At 40.0% G+C, this 22,579-nt stretch overlaps 1 protein-coding gene across 2 annotated transcripts in view; it reads right to left on the bottom strand.

The window, feature by feature from the left end:
* LOC126242798 (centrosomal protein 43-like) overlaps positions 1-22,579 on the bottom strand; it is a 51,805-nt gene that overhangs the window by 16,309 nt on the left and 12,917 nt on the right. Inside the window, exons 2-6 of one of the 2 annotated variants that reach the window (XM_049948118.1) lie at positions 20,451-20,504; positions 20,161-20,371; positions 8,373-8,443; positions 7,962-8,251; positions 7,627-7,787 (exon numbers count right to left, since the gene is read on the bottom strand). In XM_049948118.1, the coding sequence (XP_049804075.1) occupies positions 7,627-7,787; positions 7,962-8,251; positions 8,373-8,443; positions 20,161-20,371; positions 20,451-20,504 (787 nt within the window). Of the gene's footprint in view, positions 1-7,626; positions 7,794-7,961; positions 8,252-8,372; positions 8,444-20,160; positions 20,372-20,450; positions 20,505-22,579 lie in introns of both variants that reach the window. The other variant, XM_049948117.1, reaches the window with a different exon arrangement.

Genomic DNA, 22,579 nt, shown 5'->3' with positions numbered 1-22,579 from the left:
ATTCTTGTCTGCTATCTCTTGCTTACTTGGTCTGACAGTTCCGGCTGCCTTCTCTTACAACCTGTGTGTGGGAGAGGTGTGATCATGTTAGTCTTCCATAATTGCCTTAGGGACCACATTTGGGACTCAGTCCCAACTATTTTGTCAGATTCTATTCTACTGCATTTCCTCAATGCAATGGGACCACTTGATGAATTCCTCTGTTGCTGTGACATCCTTTACCATAAGAGCTTGGTACAGGTCTTCTTCTTCTGTCATAATCTGACTTACAAAGTGGTATAAAGCCAACACTTTCTGTAAGTAGGACTGTGTCGTTTCCCCATGATGTTGGCTCCTCTTCTTCAATTGTCCTACTGGTAAGTGGACCTGCTGCCCATTATTGCCATTTCTTCAGTTTGGTCTCGAATTTATACCAGCTATTTAGCTTCTTTTCATTGTTCAAGAACTACTGCTGGGCTGTGCCATCCAAATAAATGTACATATTTGCTAAACACATCATGTCATCCCACCCACAGTATTTTGAGGCTCAGTTGGATCCTTTCAGCCATTTTGTTGGGTGTTGAACAGCATCTCCAAATAACACTGATGAGTGCCTGATGTGCAACTGTAATCCAACTGTAAGGTTGTCAGTGAACATCAATAGTCTGAACAGAACGTAACTCTGTACACAGAGTGTTGCTGTTTTCATGAACATCAAATATTCCAGAATATACAAACATAAAAACTTCCAAGAACTTTTCCAGAAATAAATACTAAACAACAAAGAATTGCTGATCGATGGGGTTTGAAATGGTGACCCACTGCATACCAGCAAGCAACAGTAATCACTACATTGCACTGCAGGCAGCACAGCTCGTGGCAATATTTCTCCTCCTCAGAAAAATTTTTCTTGTTCATTTGCTGTGATAAGTATCTTGTAAAGACCTAATCCTCACATGCAAGAACTAAACAATTTGGCATTTAGTTAACTATCATGTCACTAGGGACCTGGCCCAGCTTTGTATACGTAGTATCAAGTATGGAACACTGGACAACTTGTCTGACATAGCAGTGAAGGTGTTTACTGGCCATTGTGTACAGTTATGCATAGAATTCAGAGAACAGTGTTAGGCAACTGAACATGATCAGTATATGATAAGTTAGATGATTTAAGTGGTGCACACCAGGAAATGAGGCACGAATGTTGTGTGTTTCATATTTAACTGGCGTTCGGAGTGGCATCTTGTGGCAACAGTGGGTGTACATCATGGTATAAGTAATATGTTTGCAACCAGCATAAATAATCCATGGTTCATTCCATGCCAAGTGGCCTAGAGGTCCCCACATGACTATCACAATATTGGTACAGTTTCATGATAATTAATTCAATACTTCCAGAGATATAATCGTTTGTTTGACCCCACAGTGCAGCTATCAACAGTGCACATGTGAGTTTTTGGCAAATTTGAGACATAACAACTCCAGTAATATGTTCTTGAAAGACACAAAACTAGGTTATCTTGTACAATGTTTTACACTCTCTTAAGCAAAATAACAAAGAAAGATTTCCTGAATGATTTGCATATGGATAATTTGAACCAAAGTCGACCGAAAAAGTAGACACTTAGAAAAATGTGAAGTTTAGCTTTTTATATCTCTGGACGTGATTGTGGGATAAACCTGAAATTTTGCACACAATAATTTACCAAAACAAGGTCTTAGAACACACAATTTCATTCTCCTCCTGCTTTCCAATAGTTTACAATTTGCAGGCAAAGTTGACGATTTTTCTAAACAGCACTGAAAATGGCTATTTTTGGCCCACTTTTACAAAAAATGTCTACTGAAAACACTTTTAAACTGTTCTCATTAGAAAGACCATGTTATAAACCATCTAAAACCTATATTTGGTTCAGCGATACAGATAGCCGTACCGTAGGTACAACCACAACGGAGGGGTATCTGTTGAGAGGCCAGACAAACGTGTGGTTCCTGAAGAGGGGCAGCAGCCTTTTCAGTAGTTGCAAGGGCAACAGTCTGGATGATTGACTGATCTGGCCTTGTAACAATAACCAAAACGGCCTTGCTGTGCTGGTACTGCGAACGGCTGAAAGCAAGGGGAAACTACGGCCGTAATTTTTCCCGAGGGCATGCAGCTTTACTGTATGATTAAATGATGATGGCGTCCTCTTGGGTAAAATATTCCGGAGGTAAAATAGTCCCCCATTCGGATCTCCGGGCGGGGACTACTCAAGAGGATGTCGTTATCAGGAGAAAGAAAACTGGCGTTCTACGGATCGGAGCGTGGAATGTCAGGTCCCTTAATCGGGCAGGTAGGTTAGAAAATTTGAAAAGGGAAATGGATAGGTTAAAGTTAGATATAGTGGGAATTAGTGAAGTTCGGTGGCAGGAGGAACAAGACTTCTGGTCAGGTGACTACAGGGTTATAAACACAAAGTCAAATAGGGGTAATGCAGGAGTAGGTTTAATAATGAATAGGAAAATAGGAACGCGGGTAAGCTACTACAAACAGCTTAGTGAACGCATTATTGTGGCCAAGATAGATACGAAGCCCACACCTACTACGGTAGTACAAGTTTATATGCCAACCAGCTCTGCAGATGACGAAGAAATTGAAGAAATGTATGATGAAATAAAAGAAATTATTCAGATTGTGAAGGGAGACGAAAATTTAATAGTTATGGGTGACTGGAATTCGAGTGTAGGAAAAGGGAGAGAAGGAAACGTAGTAGGTGAATATGGATTGGGGCTAAGAAATGAAAGAGGAAGCCGCCTGGTAGAATTTTGCACAGAGCACAATTTAATCATAGCTAACACTTGGTTTAAGAATCATGATAGAAGGTTGTATACATGGAAGAACCCTGGAGATACTAAAAGGTATCAGATTGATTATATAATGGTAAGACAGAGATTTAGGAACCAGGTTTTAAATTGTAAGACATTTCCAGGGGCAGATGTGGACTCTGACCACAATCTATTGGTTATGACCTGTAGATTAAAACTGAAGAAACTGCAAAAAGGTGGGAATTTAAGGAGATGGGACCTGGATAAACTGAAAGAACCAGAGGTTGTACAGAGTTTCAGGGAGAGCATAAGGGAACAATTGACAGGAATGGGGGAAAGAAGTACAGTAGAAGAAGAATGGGTAGCTTTGAGGGATGAAGTAGTGAAGGCAGCAGAGGATCAAGTAGGTAAAAAGACGAGGGCTAGTAGAAATCCTTGGGTAACAGAAGAAATATTGAATTTAATTGATGAAAGGAGAAAATATAAAAATGCAGTAAATGAAGCAGGCAAAAAGGAATACAAACGTCTCAAAAATGAGATCGACAGGAAGTGCAAAATGGCTAAGCAGGGATGGCTAGAGGACAAATGTAAGGATGTAGAGGCTTATCTTACTAGGGGTAAGATAGATACTGCCTACAGGAAAATTAAAGAGACCTTTGGAGATAAGAGAACCACTTGTATGAACATCAAGAGCTCAGATGGAAACCCAGTTCTAAGCAAAGAAGGGAAAGCAGAATGGTGGAAGGAGTATGTAGAGGGTCTATACAAGGGCGATGTACTTGAGGACAATATTATGGAAGAGGATGTAGATGAAGATGAAATGGGAGATACGATACTGCGTGAAGAGTTTGACAGAGCACTGAAAGACCTGAGTCGAAACAAGGCCCCCGGAGTAGACAACATTCCATTGGAACTACTGACGGCCTTGGGAGAGCCAGTCCTGACAAAACTCTACCATCTGGTGAGCAAGATGTATGAAACAGGCGAAATACCCTCAGACTTCAAGAAGAATATAATAATTCCAATCCCAAAGAAAGCAGGTGTTGACAGATGTGAGAATTACCGAACAATCAGTTTAATAAGCCACAGCTGCAAAATACTAACACGAATTCTTTACAGACGAATGGAAAAACTGGTAGAAGCCGACCTCGGGGAAGATCAGTTTGGATTCCGTAGAAATACTGGGACACGTGAGGCAATACTGACCTTACGACTTATCTTAGAAGAAAGATTAAGGAAAGGCAAACCTACGTTTCTAGCATTTGTAGACTTAGAGAAAGCTTTTGACAATGTTGACTGGAATACTCTCTTTCAAATTCTAAAGGTGGCAGGGGTAAAATACAGGGAGCGAAAGGCTATTTACAATTTGTACAGAAACCAGATGGCAGTTATAAGAGTCGAGGGACAGGAAAGGGAAGCAGTGGTTGGGAAGGGAGTAAGACAGGGTTGTAGCCTCTCCCCGATGTTATTCAATCTGTATATTGAGCAAGCAGTAAAGGAAACAAAAGAAAAATTCGGAGTAGGTATTAAAATCCATGGAGAAAAAATAAAAACTTTGAGGTTCGCCGATGACATTGTAATTCTGTCAGAGACAGCAAAGGACTTGGAAGAGCAGTTGAATGGAATGGATGGTGTCTTGAAGGGAGGATATAAGATGAACATCAACAAAAGCAAAACGAGGATAATGGAATGTAGTGGAATTAAGTCGGGTGATGTTGAGGGTATTAGATTAGGAAATGAGACACTTAAAGTAGTAAAGGAGTTTTGCTATTTGGGGAGCAAAATAACTGATGATGGTCGAAGTAGAGAGGTTATAAAATGTAGACTGGCAATGGCAAGGAAAGCGTTTCTGAAGAAGAGAAATTTGTTAACATCGAGTATAGATTTAAGTGTCAGGAAGTCTTTTCTGAAAGTATTTGTATGGAGTGTAGCCATGTATGGAAGTGAAACATGGACGATAAATAGTTTGGACAAGAAGAGAATAGAAGCTTTCGAAATGTGGTGCTACAGAAGAATGCTGAAGATTAGATGGGTAGATCACATAACTAATGAGGAGGTACTGAACAGGATTGGGGAGAAGAGGAGTTTGTGGCACAACTTGACCAGAAGAAGGGATCGGTTGGTAGGACATGTTCTGAGGCATCAAGGGATCACCAATTTAGTATTGGAGGGCAGCGTGGAGGGTAAAAATCGTAGGGGGAGACCAAGAGATGCATACACTAAGCAAATTCAGAAGGATGTAGGTTGCAGTAGGTACTGGGAGATGAAGAAGCTTGCACAGGATAGAGTAGCATGGAGAGCTGCATCAAACCAGTCTCAGGACTGAAGACCACAACAACAACAACAACATGTGAGCATACAATGGCCTAAAAAATGAAAAGGTGTAGATGCTGTTTAGTACTCTCTGGGAAAAGACAGTATTAAAATTCTTGATTACTAGGTGAGAGATAGCCCGAATAACTGGAAAAACTTCAAAAAAAGGAGTCTCTCTTGCCATGATTCATCGTGACACATTTCAGTCAGTTTTTCTGCTATAACTACTGAATCAATCTGGTTATACATTTCACAATCTAACTGTGCATTACCAAGGCTTAGGAGAAAATGGTAGTAAAATTGCTGCGTAACAGATGCAGTATGCATCGTACAAATGGCTTGCAGGTTTTACATCACTGTCACATTGTGTAAATTTGGTAAGTTTAGATCAGTCCTCCTGACATTTTTGGAATGGATTAATGTTATAATAAAGGATTATTAGCATGTCTTTTTGTTGTGCAATGCTGGTAATGTTAATTCTGGTTTAAGGTATAGCATACTCTGTGCTAGTGTAGTTTGCGGTTAATGTGGAACATTAGTGTACACATGAAAAATTGTATTAATGTGTTGGTGGGATCCAAGGTGGCTTAACCACTGCTCTTTCCTTTTCAGGCGAGAAACCAGCATCCCCACTGCCATAGGGGCCATGACCAATAGCTGTGCAGTAGCAGCCATGGGTGAGCTTCTTTATCACAAGTTCCCAAACCTAATAAGGGTTTCTTTACACAGATCCCAAGCTGATGATACATTTCTATACAATTCAAAGGCAAAAGCTAGAAGGGGTCACTTTTAGGATCCCAAGCTTGTTTACTTCAAGCTACTTGAATTTTTTACAGATTTCATTAATTTGCTGTAGCATGTGAATGTCACTAATGGGATTATTTGGTATGAAATTTTGATAAGACAGAATCCAAAATATTACACTTTTCAAATGTGATTACCTCAAATTATTAGAGCCACAGAAAAAGAGAAAACTATTTTTTTTTTTTAATTTCTTATTCCATTTCATGTTTTATGACAAGAATTTTGAAGAGCTGAATGCTATAGAGATGTCTAAAAAAACAACAGAAAAGACTACTTACTTATAGTTTTTCTGGCTCAAGCTCATTTCCTAGTCGTTAGGACTTTTGATATTATCTTCCACAAAGAGTGTTAAAAAAGTGCATAACATGATAAAAGATGTCAGTTTTAATTTGAGTACCAGCAGAGTATGGGACCACTTTCAATACACCTACACCTTGTTCTTTTTTGGGGCCTTATATGCGCGCATTGCAAAACCAAATACAGTATTTTAGGTGGTTTAGAACATGGTATTTCTAATGAAAATGGTTTAAATGTGTTTTCAGAAGACTTTTTTGTAAAAGTGGGACAAAAATAGTCATTTTGGGCATTTTTAGAAAAGCGGTCAATTTTGCCTTCAACTTGTAAACTATTGGACAACAGTAGGAGAATGAAATTTTATAGCCTAAGGCCTTGGATTGGAAAGTTACAACGTGCAAGGTTTCAGGCATACCCCGCAATTACTTCCAGAGATATAAAGAGCTAAACTTCACAGTTTTTTGAATGTTTACTTTTTCTGTCGACTTTGGCTCAAATTATCCATATGCAAATCACAGAGGAAATCTTTTTTTTTTATTATTTCTCTTAAGAAAGCACAGAATGTTGTACACAATGACCTACTTTTGTTCCTTTCAAGAAAATATTACTGAAGGTATTATGTCTCAAAGTTGCTGAAAATTCATGTGTGCACTGTTGATAGCTGAGGTTATCTGGTAACCGTGATAGCGTTATGGAGATGCTCAGCAAACTCAAGTGGCAGACTCTGCAAGAGAGGCGCTCTGCATCGCGGTGTAGCTTGCTCGCCAGGTTTCGAGAGAGTGCGTTTCTGTATGAGGTATCGAATATATTGCTTCCCCCTACTTATACCTCCTGAGGAGATCACGAATGTAAAATTAGAGAGATTCCAGCGCGCACGGAGGCTTTCAGACAGTCGTTCTTCCCGCGAACCATACGCGACTGGAACAGAAAAGGGAGGTAATGACAGTGGCACGTAAAGTGCCCTCCACCAAACACCGTTGGGTGGCGTGCGGAGTATAAATGTAGATGTAGATGGAGATGAGCTATGGGGTCAAACAAATGATTATATCTCCAGAAGTATTGAATTAATGATCGTGAAACTTTACCAATGTTCACTGGAAACATGCAAATGTTCATACAAAATTTCAGCACTCTGATGGTCATACCAGGACTTTTTCTGAAATTAGACCTCTTGGTGTGGGATTCCGCCACTCACTGCCAGGTGGTAATGGCATTGTTTTCACAGCAGCAGGAGACGAATTCATCATAGTTCAGCTAATCTGAACAAAATATTTATAAATTATACACACAAACCTTCCTCACAGATCAGTCCACCTATTAGTAAAAACTGTATCAAACTGCCAACAGTAGTTCCTGAGATTAGTCCAAACATATAGATGGAAGTGAGCAAGGGACTTCAACTTATAAATGTACAGATATATAAACACTTACCATTCCCCAAATTGATCAATGGCTTCATGTTTCTGTCCCCTTCAGAACTTTTAGACATCTGCACTGCAGTAGGTCTAACATCATTCTTAAGCATGCCAGCCAGGGGAGGCAAGTTGCTCAGTGAAGTTAGTTGGCTCCCATGTTGTAAATATATTCCATCACTGAAACTTTATGAATTAATGTTACTGTTCTGAAACATGAGTTGCTACAGACAAAAATAATTATTACAGTTAATCTGAATGTGTGTTTCTCAGAAGAAGAGAGAGTTTCTTATTGCTATAGTGTTGTAATTCTAGGGTGAATAATGTACCAACATACAGTAGCAATTAACATACTCAGTATCTCTTTTCCCAGCTGTGGCTGGTGGTGGCTTCTCAGATTTAGATGATGTATGGCTCACACTTCCCTTTGATATTTTGCTACTGTCATCCTTCTTACTGGTGCTGACTGTTTCTTCAGTTGGGCCATATTTTTCTTGAGACTTCTGTCTGTTTCTGGTTTGAACAGAGACTGAATCTTCATTCAGACTTATATCCAAAATCCTACTTGTGTCAGGCACACTGTCTGCCACACTAGCATTTTGTGATGGTACTGACAGTATGTCAGACTTTTTACTGGCTATGTCCTGTAAAGAGTTTTGTATATGTTTGTAATGGACAGTAATAATCTAATTATGAAGCTCACAGATCAATGGACACTGAGGATATTAAATAAATATGTATCTGGCGCCAAAGCATCAAACGTACATTTTCTGTTGGCTTTTCACGATGTTTTAAAACATTCTGCAGAAGACATGACAGGACTGGAGCATTTCTTTCTGAAATGAGAAAATTTAACGTTAGTGTTAATTTCAGTAGTTACATAATTATGGTTTATTAGTTTTATCATAACTTATTTAAAAAATAGACGTTTATATGCATAAAATAAGAAGGTAAGAACTACATGAGTAAAGTAACTTTAACTACTGTGTTCACTGAAATTGAAATACATGTAAGATTAAAACTTTGTGGACGTTGCAACCTAAACCCAGTTCTATACATTTCGTGGACAATATGCTATTGAAAGAGCCACCAAAGGATGTCTCAGTTTTCTATCTCATACTTTTAATTTCAGTAGTTCATTCGAGATGCTGCAAGACAAGCATATCTGTCATAAAAGTAAAATAATTAACAATTGTTAAAGGATGAAGCATGGTCTTGATTGTAGTACCTATAAAAATAAAAATTTGTTCTCAAGTTTTTAGAATGAGAGAGTATCAAAGACTGTGACACCCAACTGCAAAAGCAATGACACTGGCCACAAGGAATGGCAAGTTTTTCATACACCCTAATGTTCCAGACACTTGTTTTGATTCCTGCAAAAAGCTTTTACATATGAAATCATTTGACCTAACTACAGTTCACAAGAAGAATGGCATAATTTGTAGGTTGAACAGGTCAAGGTGCACACCATGTTGCCAAATATTCAAAGATTCATACTATATCGAAGTGTCATAAGATGGAAAAAATATAAAATCTTCATTATGTTTGATTCCACTGAATGGTTGTGCCACAAGACTGTAGTGTAATCCAGGACAAAAAGGTCAGCATCAGTCATGAGTCATCTGTCTTTTTTTATTGTACTGCAGATCTACATTTCAGCTGACAGTGCAGCTATCATCAGTACATTATAACTAGTAATGTAGACTGGAGTTATGCATTACTCACATTAGTCCCTAATGCTTGTACAGGCCTGCATTAGGTTGGAATATATGACACCATAACTATGTTCAGTCTACATGACTATTTATAATGCACTGTCAGGTGAAATCTAGATTTGCAATGCAATAAAAAAGACAGATGACTTCATGAACAGTGCTGCCCTCCTTTCCGTCCTGAAAAATAAAAAAAGAGTATTAGGTTTACACCAAAAGACTCACACCCCACCCCACATCCAACTTTCAAAACAAGAGTTCCTGCTGCTGCTTTCAGTAACTCCTCCATTGTCTTAGTTGTCTTCATGATGCTGAGGACCCTAATCACATTTGGCAGCATCAGAAGTCAAGCCTGGGTTCTCCAACTACAAGTGAGACAGGCTGATTGCTCATTTACGGAGTCACAATAAAAAAGAAGAACATTATTTCAGTATTTTGGAGGCCATCTCCATAACAGTTTGAAGAGGGCAGCACAGTGAAACATCTATCAGGTCCCAATTCTGAATTATTTTGATATGTGTAGGCATATTGTAAGGCATGATGCACTGAGTTTAAAAACTTTTACATTATGTGACTTTGTGGCAAGAGTAACTTACAAACTGACTTTAAAACATTCCATGTGTGACTAAAGACACTGAATATTTGTGAAGAACACAATTTTAGTAAATTATTCGAGATATTACATAAACCTTGAGGGCGTTTCTGCATCCCAAATTTCTCTGCCAGAGGATGGGGTGATTATGATTTGGCTTTGTATGTGGAGGTTATTCTTTCTTGGATGTATTCTATTCCTTTAGCACTTGAATAGTGTGCATTAATTTTCTAAGCTACTAGTAGGAAGTGATTATCAAATACTCTGGCACCAGACTGCTAAAATTTATTATCTGCCTTTTTCTTTAATAACTAATCCATCACATTCCTTAACTGATTTTCTGGTTTATCTTATAACTATTCCCTATGTAAATGTAATTTGACTATCTAGATTGTTAAAGCTTATATTGTGACAGTCTTTTTGTTTTGCCTATTTGCAACTCAGCATCTTCACTATATGGCAAGTAGCAATTTCCCATTTCATAATACTGTTACATTTCAATGTTGAGTATTCTGATATATCTAACACAGCAGATCTGGTTTCCAGTAGACAACTATGAACCAGATGTAAACGTACTGTCATGATGATTTTCTTCCTGTGGGAACAGCTCTTCTTAGCATCATTGTATGGCTCTTCCATTCCATACCACAATACCACACATGAGGAGAATGTCAGCCAACACTATACAACTAACCCCATTCATATTGCTTACCTACAACTAACACTGCCAGAAACAGAAACAGTCGGAGGGCAAAGAGAAGAGAAGGCATTTGACTGTGTGTCAACAATAATTACCATGGAGTCGTCTAGATCTACATCATACTCTGCAAACCACTGTGAAATACGTGGCACAGGGTACATTCCATTGTACCAGTCATAAGGGCTTTTTGCTGTTCCATTCATGTATGAAGCACGGGAAGAATGATCACTCCACTGCATCTGTACGCAGTGTCATCGATCTACTCTTGTCTTTGAAATCTCTATGGGAGCAATACGTAGGAGTATGTAATATGTTCCCAGATTCCTCAAAGTTGATTCTAGAAACTCTCTCAGTATATTTTCACATGATAGTTTGCTACTATTCATCAAGTGCCAACCAGTTAAGTTATTTTAGCATCTTCATGACACTCTCTCATGTGTTGAACAAACCTGTGATCATTCATGCTGCCTTCTTCATATCCATTCAATATTCCGCATTAGTCCAATTTGGTATGGGCCACACATACTTAAAAAATATTCCTGGAGGAGACGCACGAGTTTTTGTTATACAGTCTCTTTTGTAAAATGACTGTATTTCCCTAGTATTCTACCAATGAACTGCACAGTTTGCAACCTGCCTTACCTGTGACTGAACCTATGTGATCCTTCCATTTCATATCTCTACAAATTGTTACATCTGGGTATTTGTATGAGTTGACCAATTCCACTGGGAATCACTGATACTACAGTCATAGAACACTACATTATTTCATTTTGTGAAGTGCACAGTTTTCTATTTCTGAACATTTAAAGCAATTTTCCAATTTCTGCACCTCTTTGAAATCTTATCAAGGTCTGATTGAACATTTGTCCAGCTTTTTACAGATAGTACTTCATTATTGCGGTATCTGCTGTCATTCTGCCACCAGCCGACAGTGGTGGATGTCAATACGCACAAAGCGCGGCCAGCCATGCAGCTGCAAAGATAACATACGCAGACCGGGCATATAGATTCGCCAACTGCCCGTAGTCCATTTTGAGATGACCAATAGAGGGCCAGTGTTGTGAGATGGAAGAGAGTCTCGACTCAGCCCCTGGCACCACCACATGCCGTATTCGTGGACTACCAGGATAGTATATAGGCAACTGCAACAGCATCATACAGCCGGTTCCTATGCCTGCCTTTGCTCGTACTTGTGACTAGTGACCACAGGTACTAGGAACCCTGTGAAACGGGGTGCGGGGGGTGGTGACAGGAGGAAGTGCATCAGGCCACACATTAAACTAAACATGCCAAATCTGTTTATAACCAAAAGTTGCTTAAAAGTGCATATTAAATTTACAACTGATGATATACTAAATGTTTGAAAAAAGCAATTATGATATGCATTAGTACTGACACAATCACTGAAAGATTATGGAAAAGACACAAAACAGTAGCATCTTAGAATCCATAATTTCGAGCCAGATTTTTCTGGCACATGTGGTCTCACACAAAGGAAAATTCAGAAGTTGGCTTATGGATGTAAATAACATGTGAATTGCACAGATTTTTTACTTACCAGATTGAATATGTGACACCTTCAACACCAGTGTGCCGAAGGTATACTGCAGTGTCAGTTTATTATAGCGAAAATTTCAAAAACAGTGGACCACCAACAAAGGGCATCTTCAGCTTGAGGTTGCTGACGATGGAAACACTTCCATTACAATTACAACACACATTTTGTATTCCACACATTCCTGGTTCAACATGGTCTGGTCTCAAATGTAATCAAGGTCACAAACAAAACTAATCCCTACAGAAAAATACTCAGCAAATAATCTTGATCAAGCTCTGAAAAGTTAGCTAGTACTGTTGAGGCATATCATACATTATATTTGAGTGATTCTTCTGCTTGTCTTTTTTCCTTTTTCTTCTAATTTGTTCCAGAAAGAAATTGTTCAGTGGATTGTGCACCAAAATGAACTTCATTGTGAAACAGTGTTTTAATCTGAATCGAGACCTTTATCTTTCCCCACTCAAGTCCTGTAAGCACACAACAGTGGCCAACTCAATACTTCATTAAGCCAATAACTGACTCCCGCAAAGCCAAATTTCACATGTGCTCACATTCACTTTTAACAGTGCTTATACCTAAATCACACGGTAGACCATCGGATCATCACTTGCGAACAGCATCCCTCGGTGAAACAAATCAAGTAGTGACCCACCATTTCTGTAGGTTTGTTAACCTGTCTGCGAAGTATGTTTTATTTAAAATTTCCTGCCAGATTAAAACTGCATGCTCGTTCAGGACTTGAACCTGGGACTTCTGACACTTGCGAGAAAGTTTTCTACTGATTGAGCTAGCCAAGCATGACTCAAAACCCATCCTCACAAGCTTACTTTTGCCAGTACCGCTTATTATATGATTTACAATTTTTAAATCATTTGATCCAGTAAACAGGAGGCAAATTAAGATAAAAATGAAACAACTGCTTCAAACAAAAAGTTTTACATGATTTTACACAAACCATTACAATACTATATAATGTTGTATTTTTTTTACACAGAAAATATGTAAGATTTGTAATAAAAAACATAATTGATTATTAAAAAAATGCTAAATGGAATTTATTGTGCCCTGTTCACTTTGTGCCAAAAATTCTAGCTCTTTTCAAAGGCAGTTACCACATAAGCCCACTGTTGATTTCTGGATCGTGTTCCATTTCATGCTCCATTAAAATCCATCTTCTACTGAATCCAGTGAATTCTACACAGATACATACCATTACAACAGTATGACTTCTTGTACTTGCATCTAGTATCTTCATTTGAGTGATGTGCTGATTTTCATGAATTTCTACTTACAACTGTGGTGAAAGGTGTTGCAATATCAGCGGCTTAACATAATTTCTGATTAAGTATTTTTTTTTTTTCTATTTTATGTTCTTGGATTCCTTCTCTACAAACAACAATTAACTGTTGCTTAACAAAAGTAACCATCTTAGCAGCATAACATAACTTACAACAGCATTTTAAACAGATTTGTGCGGAGAAATGTAATGCTTTTGCTTAATGGACAGTTTTTTTTTTCCATTTGTAATTGCTGCTTTCTCCACACCTGTTGCAGAATGATCAAACCTTGACTATTTCTGACAAACTTACATTAAGTTATTTCATAAGTTTGTAGTGTTTTTGTCTTGCACATTGATATTGCAATTGCTATGGGTTTTCTTATCTCAATAAAATTTTCTCTTTTTTCATGCTGTGTCAATTCAAAAAATTATCCACCTTTTGATGGCTCTCTCCTCCACCATCACCATCTGGAGTAAAACCACTGACTGCCGAAACTGGCATGGTCTTTCACTTATACAGACCCGGTTGCAGCCCCTGGCACCAATCAGAGGGACAAAACGATGCATGCACGCAAGGTGACTCAGGTAGCTCATAGTAGCTTAAGCACACTGTGGGACCGAGTAACATCAGGTGGCAAAAGGTGGTGGCATCTCATTTCAAACTGCCACTCCTGCCTCACTACAAGTGACAAGCATCCATACCAGAACTGCTATGAGCTGCCCAATGCACCTACTGTCTACAGGTCATTTTGGCCATCTCTGATTGGTGCCACAGGCTGCAAGTATACCTATATAAGTGGAAGACAGTGCCAGCCCAAGCAGTTAGTGGTCTTTCTCCTAACGATGATGGTTGAGATAGCCATCAAAAGCTCGAGAATTTTATTCGAATTGATGCAGCTTGAAAACCGAGAAGATTTTATTCAGATATGATGCCGCAAAAGACACAGAGAGAACATGGTTTATTTATCAGTTGTCATTTTTCATTTGTAGTTTACTGTTGCTATTTGAATTTACATATTATCATTTTATTATTTGGAGACAGTGAGTGGAGTTGTGGACACTAGAAAATGGAGTGCAGAGTGGAGAAACATGAGCATTTCTAACATTCTTCTGTCTGAGTTCAATATAGGGGTGACAGCAGTGCAGACAGCCAGAAACATTTGCATTAATCCACGATGATCCACTTCAGTGTAATTGAGAGCTGGCAAATGTGATGAACTGTGATCATTCCACCCTCATGCAACATTTCCATGCAATGGAGAAGATTCAAAAATTGGGTGTACGGGTACCGCATGCTCTTAAGTCAAAATCATAATCTGCTCGCTAATCATCAATTGGCTCATGAACAACACTGACCATTCCTAACCTGTAACGTTACTGGTGACAAGAAATGGTGTTTTATGCCAAAGAAGAGAGAGGAATGGTTGAGCCCAAACAAAGCAGCAACTTCCTGTGCGAAGACCTACCACCCTGTTGCTGAACATGCTGCCAAACATGATATCCCTCATCTCATTGACTGCTTCACAGCCTGTGCCATATGGATCCTTCCCACCAACACCAGCTTTCCTGAATTGTGCAGGTGGGAACTTTCCCTGCAACACATCCTACAGTCCCGTAACCCTCCTGGCCTCAACCTTCGTTAGTCACTGTCCTCGCCCATCCAGCCCCCTCCCTGTTCCCATTCCAGCACTACACAGCCGTCATTTCACCGCCACACCCAGTCTTTTAATTTCTGTTTATTTCTCTCCTTTCTGCTACTTACCCCCCTCCGCACCTTCTCTCCTGCCCTCCGTCTAAACTGCAACACTTCACTGTCTGCCACTCCTACCATACTATCCCTCCCCCTCCCCGCCCCAGCCTCCTCCTTACGCCCACCCAGTCGCCACTCCCATCATGCACTGGTGCTGCTGCTCACAGTGTAGTTTCAGCTCTCTCGAGACTGCAGACGAGTGTGCAAGTTGTGTGTGTGTGTGTGTGTGTGTGTGTGTGTGTGTGTGTGTGTGTGTGTGTGTGTGTGTGTGTGTACTGCTGACAAAGGCCTTAATGGCCGAAAGCTATAATTGTGTGAATCTTTTTGTTGTGCCTATCGCGACTCAGCATCTCATATGGTGAGTAGCAACTTTCCTTCTCTGGTATTGTTCCATTCTTTTCAACCGCTCTTCCAAGTTCTTTACTGTGTCTGACAGAATTACAATGTCATCAGCAAACCTCTAAGTCTTTATGATGATAAAATCTTCTCGAGTTGACAGCTGAGTCAATGCATTGTTCTCCGGCAACATTCCAGCAGGTTTCTTACTTACCATCTTCAGGCGAAGTGTCGGGTTCATGACTCATCTGGATCTTCACAGCTGCTGGACCACGGGCTCCTCAGTATGCAGAGAAGCCCATGGTCCAGTGGCTATACTGCTTGCTCAATGTACAGATGGAATAGCATTGGGGAAATGATACAGCACTGTCTCACTCTGTTCTCAACCACTGCTTCCCTTTCAAGCTTCTTGACTCTCATATAGCTACCATCTGGTTTGTGTACAAATTGTAAACAGCCTTATGTACCCTGTGTTTTACCCCTGCTACCTTCAGAGTTTCAAAGAAAGTATTCCAGTCACCATTATCAAAAGCTTTCTGTAAGTCTACAAATGCTATAAACGTAGGTTTGCATTTCCTTAGCCTATCTTTTAAGGTAAGTTGTAGGGTCAGTATTGCCTTGCATGTGCCCACATTTCTCTGGAACCCAAACTTATCTTCTGCAAGGTCAGCTTCTACCAGTTTTTCCACTCCTCTGTAAAGAATTTGTGTTAGTATTTTCACATGGTACTTAGCCTCTTAAATATGCTATCAACGTGAATATCCCATCTAAGGTTATCTTGGAGCCAGATCCCCAGATATTTTGAATTAGCTACACTTGCAATTGTGTGTCTGATATCTGAATTTTTATACCCTCTTCACTGTTCGTCTTAACATTATGAAAATTTAATGCTACTGTGTTACTTCTATGTGTTATTAGTTTGCTTTGGCTGAAGCAGTTTACAACCCTAGTTATGTCTCAGAGTTACCTCTAAGAATTCTGCTGACCAAAATGCTTGTGTCATCTGCAAACTGGATAGTGCTATGACACTCTTTGGTTAACGTTACGTCATTTATATACATCAAAAACAGAAAAGGGCCCAGTATTGACCTTGCAGAATACCCCACTTTACTTCTCTGTAATCAGTATAGTGTCTGGTTGCTTTATTATCTTCTTGAAACCGTATTGCTACTCCTTGCTTGGGATCAGTAAGATATGTTCAAAGCCAGTTGTTAAGTGTACCTCTAATACCAATACTAATAAGTTTCTGCAGCTATAGCATACAATGTGGAAGGCTTTGACAGATCACGGCATATGGCAGTTACTTTTTCTCCACTATCACGTTTTTGGATCACTTCACTCAGAAATTCAAATATTGCCATTTCTGTTGACCGGCCTTAGTGGAAACCATGTTGGGCTGTGACCAACAGTTCTTCAGTAACATAATGCTTGGTTGAAATTTCATAAAGTCTCCTCTTTTAAGTGCAGTGTCTTAACACCTGTTGTCAGCCAAGAAACATTTCTTCTACTAGTTTTGAATTTTTTGTTTTTAGCTGGGAAAGAAATATTGAAATTATGTGATAATATTTATTGAAATTATGTGAGAATATTTCCATGAACATGTCAAGTTTTCTACATGTGCCCCCACAGTTGTATATCTCATTCCATGTTTCTTTTTTCATTGACTACCTCATGTTCCAAGATTTTCTCGTTAAAATTTCCACCTTTTCTTGTTGCTGGTGACTCAGTATTGCCAGTGGTTTCTATTGGGAATTCAATAAATTGTGCATAATAATCACTGAAATCTGTATTCATATTTCCTGTTTTGCACAAATATTTATCTTTATTTATTAGTACCTGATCTGCAGTACTTCTGGATGATTTGGTGACCCTGGCAGGGGATTTAACGGTTGTGTGTATGTTGTAAGTTTTTGATAAGGCCTTAAGGTTTAATCTGTATTTTGAGTTCATGTTGGAATCTATGTTGAAGTCACCGCACATGATATGAAAAGGATAGATTGCTATTCACAATATAGTGGAGATGCTGAGTCACAGATAGGCACAACAAAAAGACTGTAAATAAGCTTCCGGCCAAAAGGAATTCATCTGAACTACACAACGTTACACACAATCACGCAAATGCAGCTCACATGCACACGACCACAGTCTCTGGCTGCCAAGACCAAGTCTGCGAGCAGCAGCACATGATGGTAGAAGCAATATGGGTGGTGGGGGTAAGGAGGAGGCTGTAGTGGGGATGGGGATCGTTTTGACTACCTCTTGTCATGCTCTAAAATGAGGAATATCCTCCCTATTATTTCCCCCACCCCTCTCTACAATGGTACTCTGCAGCCCTCCACCTATGCGGTATCCTTGTCCGTCCTTGTTGCACCCCCGCTTTCAACTGCTTGCCTCATGTCTCACATCCCTGTAATAGACCTAGGTCCAAGGCCTGTCCTATACACCTTCCCACCACCACCACCTACACTAGTCCCATCACAAGCACCACTCATACCATCAAAGACAGGGCTACCTGTGAAACCAGTCAAGTGACCTACAAGCTAAGCTGCATCCACTGTGGTGCATTCTACATGGGCATGACAACAAACAAGATGTCTGTCTGCATGAATGGCCACTGATATAACTGTGGCCAAGAAACAGCTGGACCACCCAGTTGCTGCTCAACAAGATGTTCCTCATTTTGATGACTGCTTACAGCCTGCGCTGTCCTCATCCCCCCTACCAATACCAGACTTCTGAACAGCACAGGTAGAAATACTCCCTGCAATATATCCAACGTTCCCGTAACCCTCCTGGTCTCAATCTTCATTAATCATTGTCCTTTACTCGCTTATCCTCTTCCCTGATCCCATTCCAGCACTACACACAGCACTCTATTTCACCAACACACTCACAGTCTTTTTACTTTTCTCTTTTTCCGCTGCCTCTCCTTCCCCCCACCCCCCATTTAACCTCCCAACTGCACTTAGGTGTCCTATCCTCTTTCCACCTCATCCCTGTATGTCCCCACAAACAGCACTTTACCGTCGCCCTCCCATACCCTGCTATTCCTCTCCCTCCCCACCCCAGACTCTCCTTACCCCCACCATCCAGATTGCTTCTCCCATCACGCACCACTTACCGCAGTGTGGCCTTGGCAGCCACGTACTGTCGTGTGTGTGTGTGTGTGTGTGTGTGTGTGTGTGTGTGTGTGTTTTGTCTAATTCCTATGAAGGCATTTTTGACCAAACACTTACTCATTTGACAGTCTTTTTGCAGAGCCAATCTGCGACTCAGCATCTCCACTATATGACGAGTAGCAATCTATCCTTTCCTATAACAATATTGATAAAATTATTTAATTGGATAAATAAAAAATCTGCTCACTAAGCAGCAGCAGAACACACATATAAAAAACTGTTGTGACTGGCAAGATTTCGAAGCTAGTGGCTTCTTCTTCAGGCAGAAGGAGTGAAGGGGAAGGAAGAAGGGTGAAGGAAAAGGACTGGAGAGGTCTAGGAAAAGGGTAGATTTTGGGAAAGTCACCCAGAACCATGGGTCAGGGGAGACTTACCGTGTGGGATGAGAAGGAAAGACTGATTGTTGGGGACTGCATCGGACGAGATTTGAATACCTGAGAGCTTAAAGATGGAAGACAGGGTAATGTGCAAGACAGAGATTACTACTGAAACATGCACTTAGCTTCTCACTCTTATTAACTCGTGCACATTGCTTTACTACTTACTTTTATACGTTATGTGCCTTCTCAATATTTATAAGGAAAGTAGTTATGTTTCCATCCGGGCTTCTATATGTACAAATAACAATTCTATTTAAATAAGTCAGTTCTGTAGCAGAAATTTCGAAGTCATGCTCTTTCCCTGCTGATCAATGCTCTTTAACAAACAGTGTTTGATGTCTTCTCCAACATATATGCAAGTTTCTCCAAGCATAAAGGTTTTCTACAAAAAAATTTAACACATGAACAGTTTACCTAGCAACCAGTCACAGAACCTGACAAACACACACACACACACACACACACACACACACACACACACAAAGAGAGGTGCAGGGGTGTGTAGCAATTTATGCAGCTTGTTGGTGTCATCACATTTTGGAGGAACTAAGTGCAGCTCAGCCAAGGAAACAGTATACATGCATATTATCAGATTTTTCAGAAGACTTGCGAATATGATTGGAACTAGCTGGAAACTGTGCCCCTCCATTAATGGTGTACTTCCAGGTGCTCAGTCGAGAGTGTATTTCTGTTTTCGCATCTGGTTGGAGTCCAGGCAGCAAGTACACACAACTCGTAGCTGCTGAAGATGATGACTGGGTTGGTTGTCAAAATAATGTGTGAAAATGGAAATAAAGATTCAGCTGAACACAAGGAAGTAAACCATTAATCAATCAGGCAAAGAAAACCTGAGGGTCCACACTGTATCCCTTACCTTCACCAGACACCACTTCCCCTCTACTTACTACCCCAATTGCTATATACCTACCTACTGTTAGATGATGAAAGGCTGACACACAAAACTTTGTATCAGTACTGATCAAATTAAAACTATCCGAATTAATGTGAGAACATGGGAGGCTTTCTTTATTGCACTGTTGCATTTTAACTGTTTAATTACTCACCACTGTTGTTTTGTAATTTTAATTCTTTCATAAGCTCTGTCCGTCCTCCATAGCTGTATTCCTTTCCATGGAATGTTTCAGGGTCAAATACAGACAAAGTGAAATCCAAATTAAAAAACTCTAAAAACTCCCGTACCAAGCAAGTTATAAAAGCACCTTCAAAGGTCTTCAAAAATGTTCTCAGTGGTTGATTTGTGAATGGAAGCTTTGTCTGAAATAAACAATGAAAAGAGTAAATGTTAAGAAAGTTCTATTACAATACATATATTTCACAAACAACAATGGCTTACCTGAAATGCTTCTTGGTCTTCGATTGCCAAGATAACACTTGCTCTTAGTTGAGCCTGTAACAACAATAATAATAATAACAATAATAATAATACATCTGCAGAAAAAGTTTCTGCCATGTCTCTCTGCATACTAAGATACAATGCATTCAGAGAAAGCACTATTACATGCAAGGTAGACAAAGAAATTACCCACCACAGTTCACCGAGGCGACAAAAGTCATGGGATACCTCCTAATATCGTATTGGACCTCCTTTTGCCTGGCATAGTGTTGCAGCTCAATGTGGCGTGGACCCCAAAAACTGAAAGTCCCCTGCAGAAATATTGAGCCATGCTGCCTCTATAGCTGTCCATAATTGCAAAGGTGTTGCTGGAGCAGGTTGTGGTGCATGAACTGGTCTCTAGATTATGTCCCATAAATGTTTGACAGGGTTCATGTCAAGCAATCAGGGTGGCCGAACCATTCACTCAAATTCCTCAGTATGTTCTACAAACCAGTCACAAACAATTGTGGACCAGTGACACAGAGCACTGTCATCCATCGCTGTTTGGGAACATGAAGTCCATGAATGGCTGCAAACGGTTGCTACGTAGCAGTATATAACCTGGACCCAGTCCCTTCCATGTAAACACAGAACACACTATTGTCGAGCCACCACCAGCTTACTCAGTACAGTGACTTGTTGACAACTTGGGTCCATGGTTTCATGACGTCTCCACGACACTACCATCCTACTATCAGTTCTTACCAACTGAATGCACTCATTTGACCAGACCATGGTCTTCCAGTCGTTTACGATACAACCAATATGGTCACAAGCCCAAGAAAGGGGTTCCATATGATTTCGCACTGATAGCAAAGGCACTTGACTTCCGCAAGGCATTTGATACAGTTCCCCACACTTGTTTAATGAACAAAGTAAGAGCATATGGACTATCAGACCAATTGTGTGATTGGATTGAAGAGTTCCTAGATAACAGAATGCAGCATGTCATTCTCAATGGAGAGAAGTCTTCCGAAGTAAGAGTGATTTCAGTTGTGCCACAGGGGGGTGTCGTAGGACCGTTGCTATTCACAATATATATAAATGACCTTGTGGATAACATCGGAAGTTCACTGAGGCTTTTTGCGTATGATGCTGTAGTATACCGAGAGATTGTAACAATGGAAAATTATACTGGAATGCAAAAGGATCTGCGACGAATTGACGCATGGTACAGGGAATGGCAATTGAATCCAAATGTAGACAAGTGTAATGTGCTGTGAATACACAGAAAGAAGGATCCTTTATCATTTAGCTACAGTGTAGCAGATCAGCAAGTGGAAGCAGTTAATTCCATAAATTATCTGGGAGTAGGCATTAGGATTGATTTAAAATGGAATGACCATATAAAATTAATCGTTGGTAAAGCAGATGCCAGACTGAGATTCATTGTAAGAATCCTAAGGAAATGCAATCCGAAAACAAAGGAAGTAGGTTACAGTACACTTGTTCGCCCACTGCTAGAATACTGGTCACCGGTGTGGGATCCGTGCCAGATAGGGTTGATATAAGAGATAGAGAAGATCCAACAGAGAGCAGCGTGCTTCGTTACAGGATCATTTAGTAATCGTGAAAGCGTTACGGAGATGATAGATAAACTCCAGTGGAAGACTCTGCAGGAGAGACGATCAGTAGCTCGGTACAGGCTTTTGTTGAAGTTTCGAGAACATACCTTCACTGAGGAGTCAAGCATTAGATTGCTCCCTCCTACATATATTTCGCAAAGAGACCATGAGGATAAAATCAGAGAGATTAGAGTTCACACAGAGGCATACTGACAATCTTTCTTTCCACGAACAATATGAGACAGGATGTCTCACACCTGACAGTGTGTGCCGGAGGGTACTTTGAGTACCTCTATCGGTTCTCCCGTCTAGTCCAGTCTCGTATTCTTCATGGAAAGAAATATTGTCGGTATGTGTCTGTGTGAACTCTAATCTCTCTGATTTTATCCTCATGGTCTCTTCACAAGATATATGTAGGAGGGAGCAATCTAATGCTTGACTCCTCAGTGAAGGTATGTTCTCGAAACTTCAACAAAAGCCTGTACCGAGCTACTGATCGTCTCTCCTGCAGAGTCTTCCACT

This window comes from Schistocerca nitens, chromosome 1, assembly GCF_023898315.1.
Source record: "Schistocerca nitens isolate TAMUIC-IGC-003100 chromosome 1, iqSchNite1.1, whole genome shotgun sequence".
NCBI lineage: Eukaryota > Metazoa > Arthropoda > Insecta > Orthoptera > Acrididae > Schistocerca > Schistocerca nitens.
The sequence above is the reverse complement of the archived record's forward strand: the minus strand, read 5'-3'. Positions and strand labels throughout refer to the sequence as shown.